Source organism: Serinus canaria, chromosome 13 (assembly GCF_022539315.1).
Source record: "Serinus canaria isolate serCan28SL12 chromosome 13, serCan2020, whole genome shotgun sequence".
NCBI lineage: Eukaryota > Metazoa > Chordata > Aves > Passeriformes > Fringillidae > Serinus > Serinus canaria.
Window position 1 is genome coordinate 3074610 of NC_066327.1, and position 13258 is coordinate 3087867.

The 13258-nt window shown below is 48.4% G+C and overlaps 1 protein-coding gene across 7 annotated transcripts in view; it reads left to right on the plus strand.

Moving 5' to 3' along the window:
- The window catches only part of NRG2 (neuregulin 2), an 85959-nt gene that overhangs the window by 68847 nt on the left and 3854 nt on the right, over positions 1-13258 (plus strand). For 5 of the 7 annotated variants that reach the window (XM_050979728.1, XM_050979729.1, XM_050979730.1 and 2 more), the window contains 4 exons: positions 7585-7687; positions 8574-8697; positions 9952-10079; positions 12509-12733. In XM_050979728.1, coding sequence (XP_050835685.1) covers positions 7585-7687; positions 8574-8697; positions 9952-10079; positions 12509-12733 — 580 coding nt within the window. The remainder of the gene's footprint in view (positions 1-7584; positions 7688-8573; positions 8698-9951; positions 10080-12508; positions 12734-13258) is intronic. The other 2 variants (XM_050979732.1, XM_050979734.1) reach the window with 1 other exon arrangement.

The window sequence follows — 13258 nt, forward strand, 5'->3', positions numbered from 1 at the left end:
TCCTGCTAGTCCTCAGATGTCAGTTCTCCACTTTGTTTCCTGCCTTGGAGCATGCTCTGTGTCCCAGAGAGTGCATTTTGAGGGAATAATGTGCCGTATCCAAACATCTTGTCAATGTTCTTGGACAATCTGAAGACCAAGTGGGCACAGCCACGGTTTTCACAGCTGTTTCCTAAGGCTTTTATCCTTTTAAATCATCCTAAAAATCTACAGTTCAGTGAGAGTCATCTTGCTTGAGGTGTTGCTCCTACAGGAATACTTTACATTGGATGTTTTTGTCAGTTCATCTTTTAAAATAACTACAGTACATCATAGTCACAGAGTCACTGCAGGTGAAGTAAATGCAGGACTTTGTCTTTTGTCTGATGCTGAGAAAAAAGATTTTCAGAAAGATTCAGGAAGCACATTTGGAATGAGACTTTCCAAAAAAACCCTCATGTCCCCAGTTCAGGGAGCCTGGGGAGTGCCACAGCAGCTCAGGGTGCTCAGGATGTGTGCAGTGCAGACAGGAGGAGGATGATGGTGAAGGTTATGAGAAAGATGCTTTGCCCATTTCCTCAGCCTACAGCTGCCATCTCAGGGCTGTCTCACCCCAGTTTGTTTGAGTGGTAGCCCTTGTGTGAATTGCTTCCAGTGGAGCTTGTCCTGTTGAAGCTGGAGAGGACAAGAAGAAATGTGGAGAGATTTAGAGGGCTTGGAGTGACAGAACAAGGGGGAATGGCTTCAAACTGTCAGAGAGCAGGTTTAGATTGGACATGAGGAAGGAATTCTTCCCTGTGATGGTAATGAGACACTGGCACAGGTTTCCCAGCCAGCTGCCTGTCTCTGCTCCCTGAACCTGGGGAGCCAAAAGAAACAGCAGCTCTGACATGAGAGGGGCTCAAGCTCCTCAGGTCCTGCCCACCACCTCTGCTCTCACAGGCCTTCCTGAGTTTGCAAAAAATCATGAAAATGTTTTGAATTTCATCCATTTGCTGCTGCAGATGTTGCAGAAAATCCTGGAGCAGGGAGGGATGTGTGTATGCAGATGGACCAATGGGTTAGATTTATGGATGAAACTTGAGGTATCTCTAGATGCATTGGTCAGTGTCAGGGGAACAAGGTCTGTGCAGTGGAAGGAAGACTTTAAAAAAGGTCAGGGCTGGATGTGGTAGCCAGGTGGTTTAGGATGAATATATCCTGTCCAGTTCTTTGCTGCCCACCACATTATGTCCACGTCACTGCCACAAAATGTACTAAAGTACAAAATGACTGTGAAATGCTCTGTGACGTTTGCCATTCCTTTCACACAAATGTGAGATGTGAAGCAGAGAGCAGCCAAGTTTTGTGGTCTTTAAATTATACAAAACCTTAAAGAACCCCAACTTTCCCTTGCAAAAGCCCCCCCCCAAACATCAGCCCTGTTTTGAAGAGAAGAACCTGCTTTAGAACACGTGTTTACATGTTCTGTAACAATTAGTGCTAATCCCCCCCCCCGCCTAAATTTTGAACAGCACTGCAAAAGAAAGCAAATATTTCTGTGCAGCAAAAAGCAGTTCCTATGGAAAATATAGTAAATAAATCTGGACATCTCCAAGCTGCAAATAATCTTGTGTGTATGGTGATTGGGAGCAGCAGAGCTCACTGTTGTGTATGGTGGTAAGTATGGAGAACTTTCATGTTTATGTAAGAAAAGCTGTCTTTAGGTGATGTCTGTACCAGGAAAATGACTGAAATTCAGGGTACCTGTTTTGCACTGTTGATTCATTGGGCAGACTCCTGTGCTTAGCACTGTCTCTGCAAGATGAACTGCAATCTTACTTGTGCTGAATATGAATCTGAAAGCACAGGCTCCCATCTGGGCGTTGTGCAGCACACCAAAACAACGCAGAGCCACGCCAGGAGTGCAGTTTGGCAGGCCACAGGCTTGAGGGGAGCTTTCAGTGCCATTTGCACTTCTGGATCCATTGCCTTGCCCGGGCACCTCGTCCCTCGCAGCTCCCGGGGTTGGCAGGGCAGGGCTGGCAGGGCAGGGCAGGGCAGGGGCAAGGGGGGTTTGTGCTGCCAGGGTTGCTGTGCCCTGGGCTGGGTGAGGAGGGCAGCAGCAGGGTGCTGGCCAGCCCCAGCAGGAGCCCTTCCAGCCCCGTGCCCAGCTCCTCTCTGGAGCGCAGCCCCGGGCACGCCGGGCGTGGGAGACCAGCCAGGGCAGATCTGCCCTGTGGAAAGGGAATGAATGGTTTTTACCAGGCTCATGCAGTCTCTATGTGTTTTGACCTGTCAGGAGTTGTTTCAGAACAAGTGTACCTTTCCTAGTTTTTTTTTTTTCTTTTTTTTTTTTCTTTCCCTGCCTAAACAGTGAATTCCATATCAGGTACTAACAAACATGGCTCATCTCGAAAGAATTCATAATTAACTGAAAGAATTCATAATTAACTTCCACTGCAATTTGTTTGGGTCTTTCTTTGCATAACATGTGAGTTGTGGAGGGGGTTTGAAATGCTCTGAAGCTTACAGTGTCTCTGTGTGAGTGCTGCTGAGCCTACCAAAAGCTAACCTGCTGTAACTGCACAGTGTGTGTGTTTGTATTTTAGAGTTCTCTGACAGACCTGTTTTTCTTTTTCTCTTTCTCTTCCTTGTCTTCTTTCTGCATTGGCAGAGCATCTTGGATTTGAATTAAAGGGTATGGAACAACCATTCATTTATTAATCAGAAGCCATTAAGAGCTTCCAACATTATATTTATGGCTTTAATGGGATGATTAAAAAATCAGCTGTTCTGTTCTCTTCCCTGGCACCAAGATAGATGTTTGGATTGAAAAAAAAAAAAAAACCAAAAAAACCAAACAACAAGCAAAACCAAAACAAAGCAAATCACAAATTCTAAATGCAAACCTATGAAAATGCAGGTGTATTTTTAGCAGCACTTTTTTCTTTGTTCCAAGCAGCAGCGTGGTGTGTGTGGCATGACTGGGATGTTACAATTGCCATGCATCTCCATTCAACATGCTTTTGTGTATTTAACTGAAAGCCTGGGGTCTTGTGTCCATCCAAAAGGTTGCCAGCAGGCACTGCTTGGGGACAGGCAGGAATTCCAGGAATGGGAAGAGAAGTTCTAGAAATATCAGGGCTGTTCTAGAAGTTGCCATCCCAGTCACACTAACATCCACCAGATCCTGCAAAGGATCAGGATGAGCTTTGCCGTTCCTCCTCCCAAAATTGAGCAGCTCGTTTTGGGTCTTGAGCAGGGTGAAATTGTGCCAAGAAAGATGGCATGAGTCAAGTTAGTCTAGAAAAGTATCCCAGGGAAGTCAGTGGCTGCCCAGGAGAGTGGAGGGTGTAATGCTGAGCACCCCAGTGGCAAGCTTGGGAAAACACTGCAGTGAGTTAAATGCTTTCAAAAATATCCCCTTTGGGCATTTACCTGCTCCTGCCTAGTTACTCATAATCATATTATTTTCTTTCCATTCTCCTCAGTCTAGTTTTAGATATATATCAAGTTATCCCTTGAATAAGCCCTTGGGAAATCAAATCCTTGAGGCAAGTTTTCTCTGGAGAGTGCAAGCCAGGAGCAGGGAGGGCTGGTCAGGAGGGAGCAGAGGGGTTGGGCAGCCTGGGACGGTGCAAGGGGGTTGGAACAAGATGAGCTTTAAGGTCCCTTCCAACCCAAACCATTCAAGGATTCTGTCATGATTCTATGATTGATCACTTAACCTAAAAGCATTGGCCTGGCAGAGCAGATCTTCACATGAAGATCCTTGAATTCCCTTTGCTAGAGGTATGAGGACACCAGTCTTCCAGCTGGGGATCCTAAATTGCCTTCTGAGGTCTCTGAGGTGGAGGGACATTGACTAACTGAGGCTGGAGAAATGTATCTCCTTTAGTTTTTGCATGTCTGACCCCCCAGGACTGGTGTGCGTCCCCCTGGAGCAGAAAATGTGGGAATTTTACAGTCAGGGAGCTTCAGAGAAAGCGGTGCTGCTAATGCTAATACACTTGGACAAACCTTCAAACTGAGGATTTTTGACATCCCTTTTTTGTTGACCTTTTGTCCTGTTCCCCATCCATTCTCCATGCCACCACAGAAGCACACACATGCTGTCTGCAGTGTCTCTGCTCTGCCATTTGTCTGTCACTGTCATGCCTTGCTGTGACACCGTGGCTGCCCTGTGGCTCTGTTGGCATCGTGTGGCACCCCATGGGTTGTTCTCAGTGTCTGCTGCTGTACAAGTGATGCTGCTGCTGCTGAAGATGTGTTTGTAGAGCACAGAGACACAAATGGACCTGCTCTGGGATCTCACCTGCTCAGATGCAAAGCTGCAGCGTGCACCCTCTCATTTCCTTTCTGTTGCTGTTGAGATGGTTTTGCCCCAAGTGATTAGTGGAAATCCTTCCATTTGTCTCGTCTCAGGGTTTCTGATTAAAACTGGAGGGTTTTCTTTCAATTTTTTCCTGTGTGCTATTTGAAAAGTGCCTAAAAATTGGAGGATTAGGTTCTGCAAATGAGCTGTTAAAAAATTAAAAATACACAAAGCTTTGCTCAGCCTCATCTGAGGCGTTGCTTGGGCCACTCCCCCCTTCTGTTGAAGAGGGAAAATTTCTCAGTACCAGTGTCTCTGGCCATGCAATGTGAAGGTACTGTTATTGAGCATCAGCTTTAATGAGATGTTGGGGCCCAAGCTAAATTGCTCTCAGCAGATCATTCAATTTTTCGTTTGCAGCAGTGATGCACAGCCTCACACTTCACTGCTTTGTGTAGCAGAGCTGTCAGCTCGAGACAGAGAGGCCAAATCTGCATTTCTGATGAGCTGAAACATTCCCCTGCAACCCAGGTGAAGGTTCAGGACAGTCAGACCCACCAGAGTCAGGGCCCCAAACTGACATAACCACCAGAACAAAGGCTGGGATTTCAGCCTTGGCCAAAGAGTTTTGTCCTGTTATAGGTAAAAAATCCCAGCCAAATAAAGAAATAAAAAACCCCCAAACAAACAACAAAAAAAGCAAACACCCCCACCCCCCCAATAGTTTAATGTCTTTGCTCTTTCTTCCTCCACCATGATTCAAAGGGGATTATTTTGGCTCAGGGAAAAAAGTCTTTGTAGCAAAAAGCATTGCTATTGAAGAATTTTTGCTGAAAACTGACCTCCCTCCCAGCCTTTTTTTTTTTCTTTTCTTTTTCTTTTTTTTTTTTTTTTGGTTAAAGTAGTTTTTGCTGAGAAGTAGCAAAATTTTTGCCCAGTGCCATCCACATAACCAGGATGTGACCCCAGCTGGTTTTCCTGATTTGTATAAAACCTCTGAAGGAGATTTTGTATAAAATCCTGTCTGAAGGAGGGAGCTGTACAACTGTAATCCAGATCCCAATGATGTGCAAGGGCAAGAAATCGTGTCTGCCATGGTTGCTGATGCCTGGGATAAGGCACCCATACCAAAGAAACATGTCCTTGAAGGAAGAGTTTCACCCCAGAGTGGGCTCTTCCCCTATTCCAGCTCCACCTGGTTCCTTTCCTAAGAAAGCTTTGTTTATTATATTTGGCATCTTCATGCCAGGGTTGTTTTCTTTGCCAGTCCTTATTTACCAAACCTTTGTCCATTGCCATTTTGAGAGTTAGAAAGAGGTAACCATTTTTTCCTAGCACCATTTTTTTCTTCTCCAAAAATGCTTTTTTCAACCTAGAATGGCAAGCTGAAATTGTTATAAATGTCCAGTTGTCTGGAATGTGTAATTCCCACTAACTTTTTTTTTTTTTTTTTTTTTTTTGTTTTTGCTGAGAAGTAGCAAAATTTTTGCCCAGTGCCATCCACATAACCAGGATGTGACCCCAGCTGGTTTTCCTGATTTGTATAAAACCTCTGAAGGAGATTTTGTATAAAATCCTGTCTGAAGGAGGGAGCTGTACAACTGTAATCCAGATCCCAATGATGTGCAAGGGCAAGAAATCGTGTCTGCCATGGTTGCTGATGCCTGGGATAAGGCACCCATACCAAAGAAACATGTCCTTGAAGGAAGAGTTTCACCCCAGAGTGGGCTCTTCCCCTATTCCAGCTCCACCTGGTTCCTTTCCTAAGAAAGCTTTGTTTATTATATTTGGCATCTTCATGCCAGGGTTGTTTTCTTTGCCAGTCCTTATTTACCAAACCTTTGTCCATTGCCATTTTGAGAGTTAGAAAGAGGTAACCATTTTTTCCTAGCACCATTTTTTTCTTCTCCAAAAATGCTTTTTTCAACCTAGAATGGCAAGCTGAAATTGTTATAAATGTCCAGTTGTCTGGAATGTTTCATTCCCACTCACTTTTTTTTTTTTTTTTTTTTTTGCTAAAGTCTAGTCCCAGGGGTTTCTGGGACCAGACCTGTTTCTCTTCTGGTTTTGTATTTGAGTGTTTGGTGGCACAGGGGGTGTCACATGGTCTGTTCAAAGTTTTTTCAGTGGTGTGGGGGAGCACACTGAGCACATCAACCATGGCATGACTTTTATTGCTAATCTAGACAGAAAAAAAAAATCAATGAATATTAAAGGCACAAAGCCCAATAAGTTTAACACTAACACACAGTGTGGGGGCATGAGGACTTTGTTCATAGCTGCTGAGCTGAAACCCTCATGGCAGCTCTGCACTGAATCCTTCTGTCAGTCATCCAGCTGGAGAACCCAAAGTGCCTCTGCTGCTCTGGGCAGGGGTTGCTGGATGTCACATCTGCTCTGGGTGGCCCCAGAGGAAGAGGTGTCCTGGCCACGGTGTTGCTGCCTGGGTGCAGTGCAAATGAGATCCGAGCATCTCCTGGGAGCTTTGGTGGATGGGAATGAATCCCCTCCCTTCCAGCCTGGTCTGGGTTTTGTGACTGGCTCTTCTGGTTTGACAGGCAGCCCGTGACACTTGGTGGTGTTTGAGAGGCAGCAGCAAGCTGCTTACATTTTGTGTGTGCCTCTGAGCTACCTGATGCAATGGTATGAATGTCCTCCTAGGGTTTCATTACAAATCCATGACTGGTTCCTGTATTTTAATCACTCCACTCCCTTTTCTTTGCCTGACACGCTATCACTTTTCCATCCTCATGCTGCTTTTTTGACTGTTCCAGGATGTCCCTTTCAGCACCTACATGCTTGGGGGCCTTTTGCTCCAGGGCATGCAGCTGCTGGAGGCAGAGGCATCCTGAGCCTGGGGTCAGGGACCACAGGGCTCCTGTGTGTGCTCCTGGGGAGTGGGGCATGCTCCAGGGCTCCTGTGCCAGCTGGTCAAGGCACCAGAGAGGGGGGAATCTGCTGGAAGGGAGAGGAGAATCGTGGGGCTTTGTGAGATTAGTCACTGTGGGGAAGGAAGGGAAGGTGAGAAGTGTGAGTGCAGAAGGGATGAGCTGCCGAGAGAGGGCAAAGGCAGGGGGAAACAAGAAGGATCTTTTGAGGGGTGAGGAAGGTTGGGCCAGCTGGGCTCAGGTCTGGGGCAGCCATTAGGCAGGCAGGGGATTGGCAGGAGGATGGGCAGGAGGATGGGCAGGAGGTCTGCCCTAGCCCTGTCCTCCGTCTCACCCCCATGCAGTGCTGGTTCCCCTACAGCCAGGAGCAGCCCAGGTGCTGGAGCCCATCCCTAACTGTTCCTTTCTCTCCATTTGCAGAAGCAGAGGAGCTCTACCAGAAGAGGGTTTTAACCATCACGGGAATCTGTGTTGCCTTGCTTGTGGTGGGCATCGTCTGTGTGGTAGCTTACTGTAAAACCAAGTGAGTATGGGGGGCTCACAGGCAAGAACTGGCTACAGGTTAGTGAGTGGCAGTGTTCATGTTCCACACGTCCATGCTTTTCACCCAAGTGCTAATTTTAGGGGATGATGTGCTGTGGTGCTCCCAGGAAGGTCTCATGCAGGAGGCCAGTGAAGCTCCTACCACTCTGTGTTTGAATAGCATGTTTTCCTGGCACCATTTGCTTGTCCCCTGGAACACCATTTTGCCCAGCCAGGTGATGCTGTGTTGCAGGGAAAAGCTGATCCCCAAGCCAGCAGCTCAGCTTCTGCCAGCAGAAGCACACTGGGCTGTTTTGCAGGAGCTGTGGGCTCAGCTGGGTACATTGCAGGGACTTCCCCTAAGGGAATAGGAGGCTTGGGAACCTCTTTTATGGTCAGCCTTCCCTGCCTGGACAGCACTTTTCTCCCTACTCAGCCTGCACCTCAGTTGAGAGTGCCCCTGCAGTCAGTGGGTCTTGTGGAGCAGATGTCTCACCCTGGGCATGGGTAGGCTTTGCCACTTTGTCCTTCATGCAGGACAGGTCAAGTGCTTTGTCACCAAGGCTGAGTCAGGACTCACTTCCCCTTTTCCTTCTTCCCACTTTTCTCCTCCACTGCCAGCAGGCTCTGCTACACTGTGCTGGGCCTTGCCTTGGAAAGGGAGCTCTGGACCCAGCCTCCCAAACTGTCCATGAGAAGAAAAGTTGACCTTTTGTTTGGAAAAGCAGTAGAGGGTGTTAAGTGTTGAGTGCCTTGTTTTGTGTTGTTTGTAACTTTCTGCAAATACTACTGGAACATTCACATGTTGAAGATTTGCCTTCTCTTTCATCTCTGGAGGCACAGAGCCCCTTGAGAGAGGTTCCTAATAGATTTTTTCTGTTCTAAAGGAAACAAAGGAAACAAATGCATAACCACTTGCGGCAGAACATGTGTCCTGCTCATCAAAACCGGAGCCTTGCGAATGGGCCAAGCCATCCTCGTTTGGATCCTGAGGAAATCCAAATGGCTGATGTAAGACCCTTTGCCTCCATCTCCCTGCATGCTCCTGAGGGGCTGTATTCTGCCAGGGGTTTGACCTGGATGTGTATCCTCACACACCTGTGTGCCTGAGTGTGAGGGGCAAAGCACAAACAAACTGGAGCAAAGGGAAAGATTCTGCATGGAAACATTTCCAAAACCAACCTCTGAAGGGAAATGTGATTTTGCTTTGAAGTACAGGATGAGATTCAGGCATTTGGGATAGGCTTGTTTTGATTAATCAAGTGTGACCCTGATTTCCACTAGGAGAGATGTTCCCAATGTTTCCTGTTTATTATGCTATCCTGTCAAGTCCCACTTGGTGGGATGACAAATGGGATCAGCACGGCAGTGACCGGAGTCACCGTGGTGGAACACGTCAGGGTGATGTGGTCAGCTGTCCACCAGCCCACCTGCCCATGCCAGGGGTTCTGTCCTGGTGGGATGCCACTGTCACACCAATGAGAACAATCTAAGTCTCTCTAGGACAGGATCCAGAGGGCAGTTCAGCCACTCTCGTGACTTCAGTCATACAAGATTCCCATCAAGCCCCGTGAACTCAAGGGCCATCAATGGGCTGAAGTGCCTTGCTGGACCAAGGCCTTGAAAGGGGTCAGAAAAAGGGAATGGGGAAGCAGAGGCGAACAAGAAGTAGTTAGAAATGAATCCAATCAATCAGCTGCAAGCTCTGTTGGGTCAGCCTTAGGATATTAAAATTTAGGTAGGTTGGATCCCAACCATGAAGCAAGGAGAAAAGGAATTCTAAGAACCACAGCCCCTGGCCCCGTAGTACTGACTCTCAGAGAGCTCAGTGCCCCTCTGAGAAGCTGGTCTGGTTGTTAGATGAAGGAATATCTCAGCATAAATATTTGGATCACATCTGGTGTTTCAGCAGGACTCACACCTCTGACAGATATCACGTTGATCTCTTTTTGCTGGTCGTCGGTCAGGTGTAGCCAGCTGAGGGCAGAGATGTGTCTCTGCTCAGTAGCTACACATGGTACCACTGTCCTTTGGGGAATCCCTTGGCTCTCCAAACCCTTCTGCAATCCCTGTGCCACAGCCCTTTCCCAGTGTTCAAAGTGAAGGGGCAGAAAAAAGCCTCCACCCTCCTTCCTGTGGGGTGCAGAGCTTCTGGGCTCACTCAGTCCTCACCAACTTCACCAGAAGTAATCAGGCCAGCTAAATTTTTCCTTGGCAGCACTCACAGGCTGGTGGCTGATCTGTGTGATTCTTCTTATTTTGCAGTATATTTCTAAGAATGTTTCTGCCACTGAGCACGTGATCCGAAGGGAAACAGAGACAACCTTTTCGGGAAGTCACTCCTGCTCCCCGTCCCATCACTGCTCCACAGCCACTCCAACCTCCAGCCAGAGGTGATGTATACCATTTTCTCTGGACCTTGTTCTGCTTTTTGCTGTGAGATTCTAAGATTTTTCTTTCACCTCCCTTTCTGTTTTCACTTGATGTTTGGCTCTGTAGTGGTATACAAGCCATGTCTACCCTGCAGGACTCTGAAAGCACAGCTGGTTAGTGAGAGGTGTGGAAAAGTGTGTTCCTTGACCTGCAGGGAGGTGCCAGCAGGATCCTGCAGCACTGACATAGCTGGAAAACAGGAGGAAATGAGCCTGTGCTTCCATGCTTTGCACAGACCCAAATGGGAGGATAGGTGTAGGAAAGGTTTTGCAGGTTGTGCCATCTGAAATACTTCATTAAGCACACGCGGGGTTATGAGTTTCATGTTAGAATTTGCCTTGTGGGAGACAAACTACACAAAATATCACCAAATGTTTTGATTGCTTCCTCAGAGTCAAGGTCTGACTTGGAAGTCACAGGCTTTGACCAGAAAGAAAATGCTCCTGTGCAATTTATCAGCCTCCACCTCAGGTGGTGGCTCCTCTTTCACTGGAAGTCATTCTGAAGCTTTTTGGAAAACTTGGTCTAGCAGGAAAGTACCAATAGTGCTTTGTGACAAAGGATGATACATATTTTTTGTTTTCATTTCAAAATAACCTCTGGGGGAAGAACATCATGGCTTGGAACCCAAATCTTCTCAAGGTTTCTTAGAACATTTAAATTGCAGATGGACCTCTCTATTCCTATGATGTCCAAAAAAGTCTTTCTTTCAAATGCTCTAAAGAAAGTCCTGTGCTGTTTTGAGCTTGGATGTTCCAGTTCCTCCTCTTAGACAGCTGTTGTGCTTCTCCCAGTAGGTCACAGGGGTTTTCCTTGGAGATCTCTTGCCTTTGATAGGTGACTGGCTCATGTCCTTCATTAGCCTGATGGGGTTTTCACCATTCATCAGGGAGTGCAGGAATTCTTTCAGCTGAAGCTCACAGATGGCTCCAGGCAGGTTTCCTTAGGGTCCAGGCATTCCTCAGGGTTGAGCAAGTACTCTCAGTTACAATGGGCAAGATCAATTTCAGATGTTGAACTTGGATTTTCAGGTGAATTCCTCCCCAGATTCCTCAGGCTATACCTCCAACAAGTAGAGAGGGAGCCAGGAATGACTTGATTGGCTGGGAATGATTCTTTTTTCTAGGGAAATCCACTCCTCATGAGCTAGACAATATGTTCTCCAGGCTTTTTTTGCATTCATGCTCTTCAGCCCTGCCCTGGCTAGGTGTGTGCAAGCTTGAGCCAGGTGCACAGAGGCTCCTGTGCCTGCAGAGCTGCACCTTGCTGGCCTTCCATGCTCACTTAAAAGGCCTGGGCCATCCCTGGGCACCCTCTGAAGACACAAAGGTATGTCTGGAGGGCAGCATTAGCTCATGACAGCTGTAGGGAGGCACCTACCTTGGGTAGCCTCTGGTCATGGCGACCTGCCACCTCATTTTCCTGAGTCAAGTGCAGCAAGCAGGTGCTTCTTGAAGTCATGCCAGAGGCAAACTACTGGCAAAATCAGGCTCCATTTTACTCCATCAGTGCCTCTAATGAGGACGCTGTTTGAAGTTATAAATGAGCATGTGCCTGGAGCCATCAATAATTAACAAGTTCTTGGGAAATCTTAATGAGGGCTGCTCTCCTCTGTAAACCCCCACCCAAAATCCTCCACCCACGCAGCTCCATCTGGAGTTTGGGAGCTCAGAGGGGTTGCTCCCATGGATCACGTATTTCTGCAATGCTGGGATCAGCGTGGTGGCCGTGGCACTGGTGGGACCCCAGTGTGCAGGTGGCTCTGTGCATCCCCAGTGAGTCCTCGTGGGATGTTCTCTTTGCACCAAGGCTGGGGCTGGTGGGGCTGCACCTGCTCAGCACATCATGGTCTTAGTCTAGCACCTTGAAAGTGTTTTCCTGCCAAAATCTTTGGTAGACTTTGTTCTGCTAATTTTGAGTGGCTTCTCCTGGCTGCTCTCTGGTAGCAATTCCAAAGGGGCTGTCACTTGGCAGTGCAGGTGCCACATTTGAAGGAATTTGGCTGACTTGCCTTGGCATAGCCAATGTGTTATTCCACACCCAGAACACTTTGCAAGCACAAAGCAGAATTGCCCTGGCCTCCCTCCAGAGGCTGTCCCATCCTGCTACCAGGCATGTATTCCTCCGTGGTGGGATAAATACCTGCTATTGCACTGGTTTACTTCCTTTGTCCTCTAATGGCATCTCCAAGAAGGAGAGCAAAGAATGGCAAATCAAAGGTAGGGCTGGGAATCTGGGCTTCCCGGGCCAGATGTATCCTAATGAGAGAGAGGGAGAAGGGGGACAGCAGTGCAGAGGTGCAGAGCTGAGCGTGAGCAGAGCCTGTGTCTTTGGAGAACAGCTGGGTGGGGGTTCCTTGCTCACCGTCCGCATGGGCTTTGCTCCACAGACATGAAAGCCACACCTGGAGCTTGGAGCGAACAGAGAGCCTGACTTCAGATTCCCAGTCTGGGATAATGCTGTCCTCGGTGGGAACCAGTAAATGCAACAGCCCTGCGTGCGTGGAGGCGCGGGCTCGGCGCGGGGCCACCTTCTGCATCGAGGAGCAGCGGCGGCCCACGACGCAGTACCGCGACTCCGTGGATTCCCTGCGCGACTCGCCCCACAGCGAGAGGTCAGACCCCACTGCTTGCTGCCACCACAGCGCAGCCGAGGCAAGCCATGCCTCTGTGCCAAGCCCAAAAATGTTCGCCTTTGCCAGCCCTAGAGTGGCGGTGCCGTGGTAGAACTGGGGAAACTCCAGGCCCGGTCCTGCCAGAGGAAGCCCAGTTCCCCCAGGAGGCCACTCAGGTGGGGCAGCAGCCAGCTCTGCACCCTGGTGGCAATGTAGGTTTGGAGCACAGGGATGATGGGTGTGGAATATGCCTGGCTGCAGTCAGCAACTGTAGAGAAAAACTGGCTGGGAGAATACCTGGGCAGCTTGGTGGGCTGCCAAGCAGCGTCTGGCCCTCAGGTGCTTGGGGAAAAGGTGTCTGTCTTCAGCACCATCCTGGATGGCCAGGAGAGAAGGTGCTGCACGTGGGCACAGCCTTGGGACAGGACTTGGTAGGACCCAGCCTTCAAGGAACACAACTGCAGAGCTGAGACACCACCAGCAGCAGTTGTCCTCTTCCCAGTCTGGTTCCTCATGGAGCAGAGG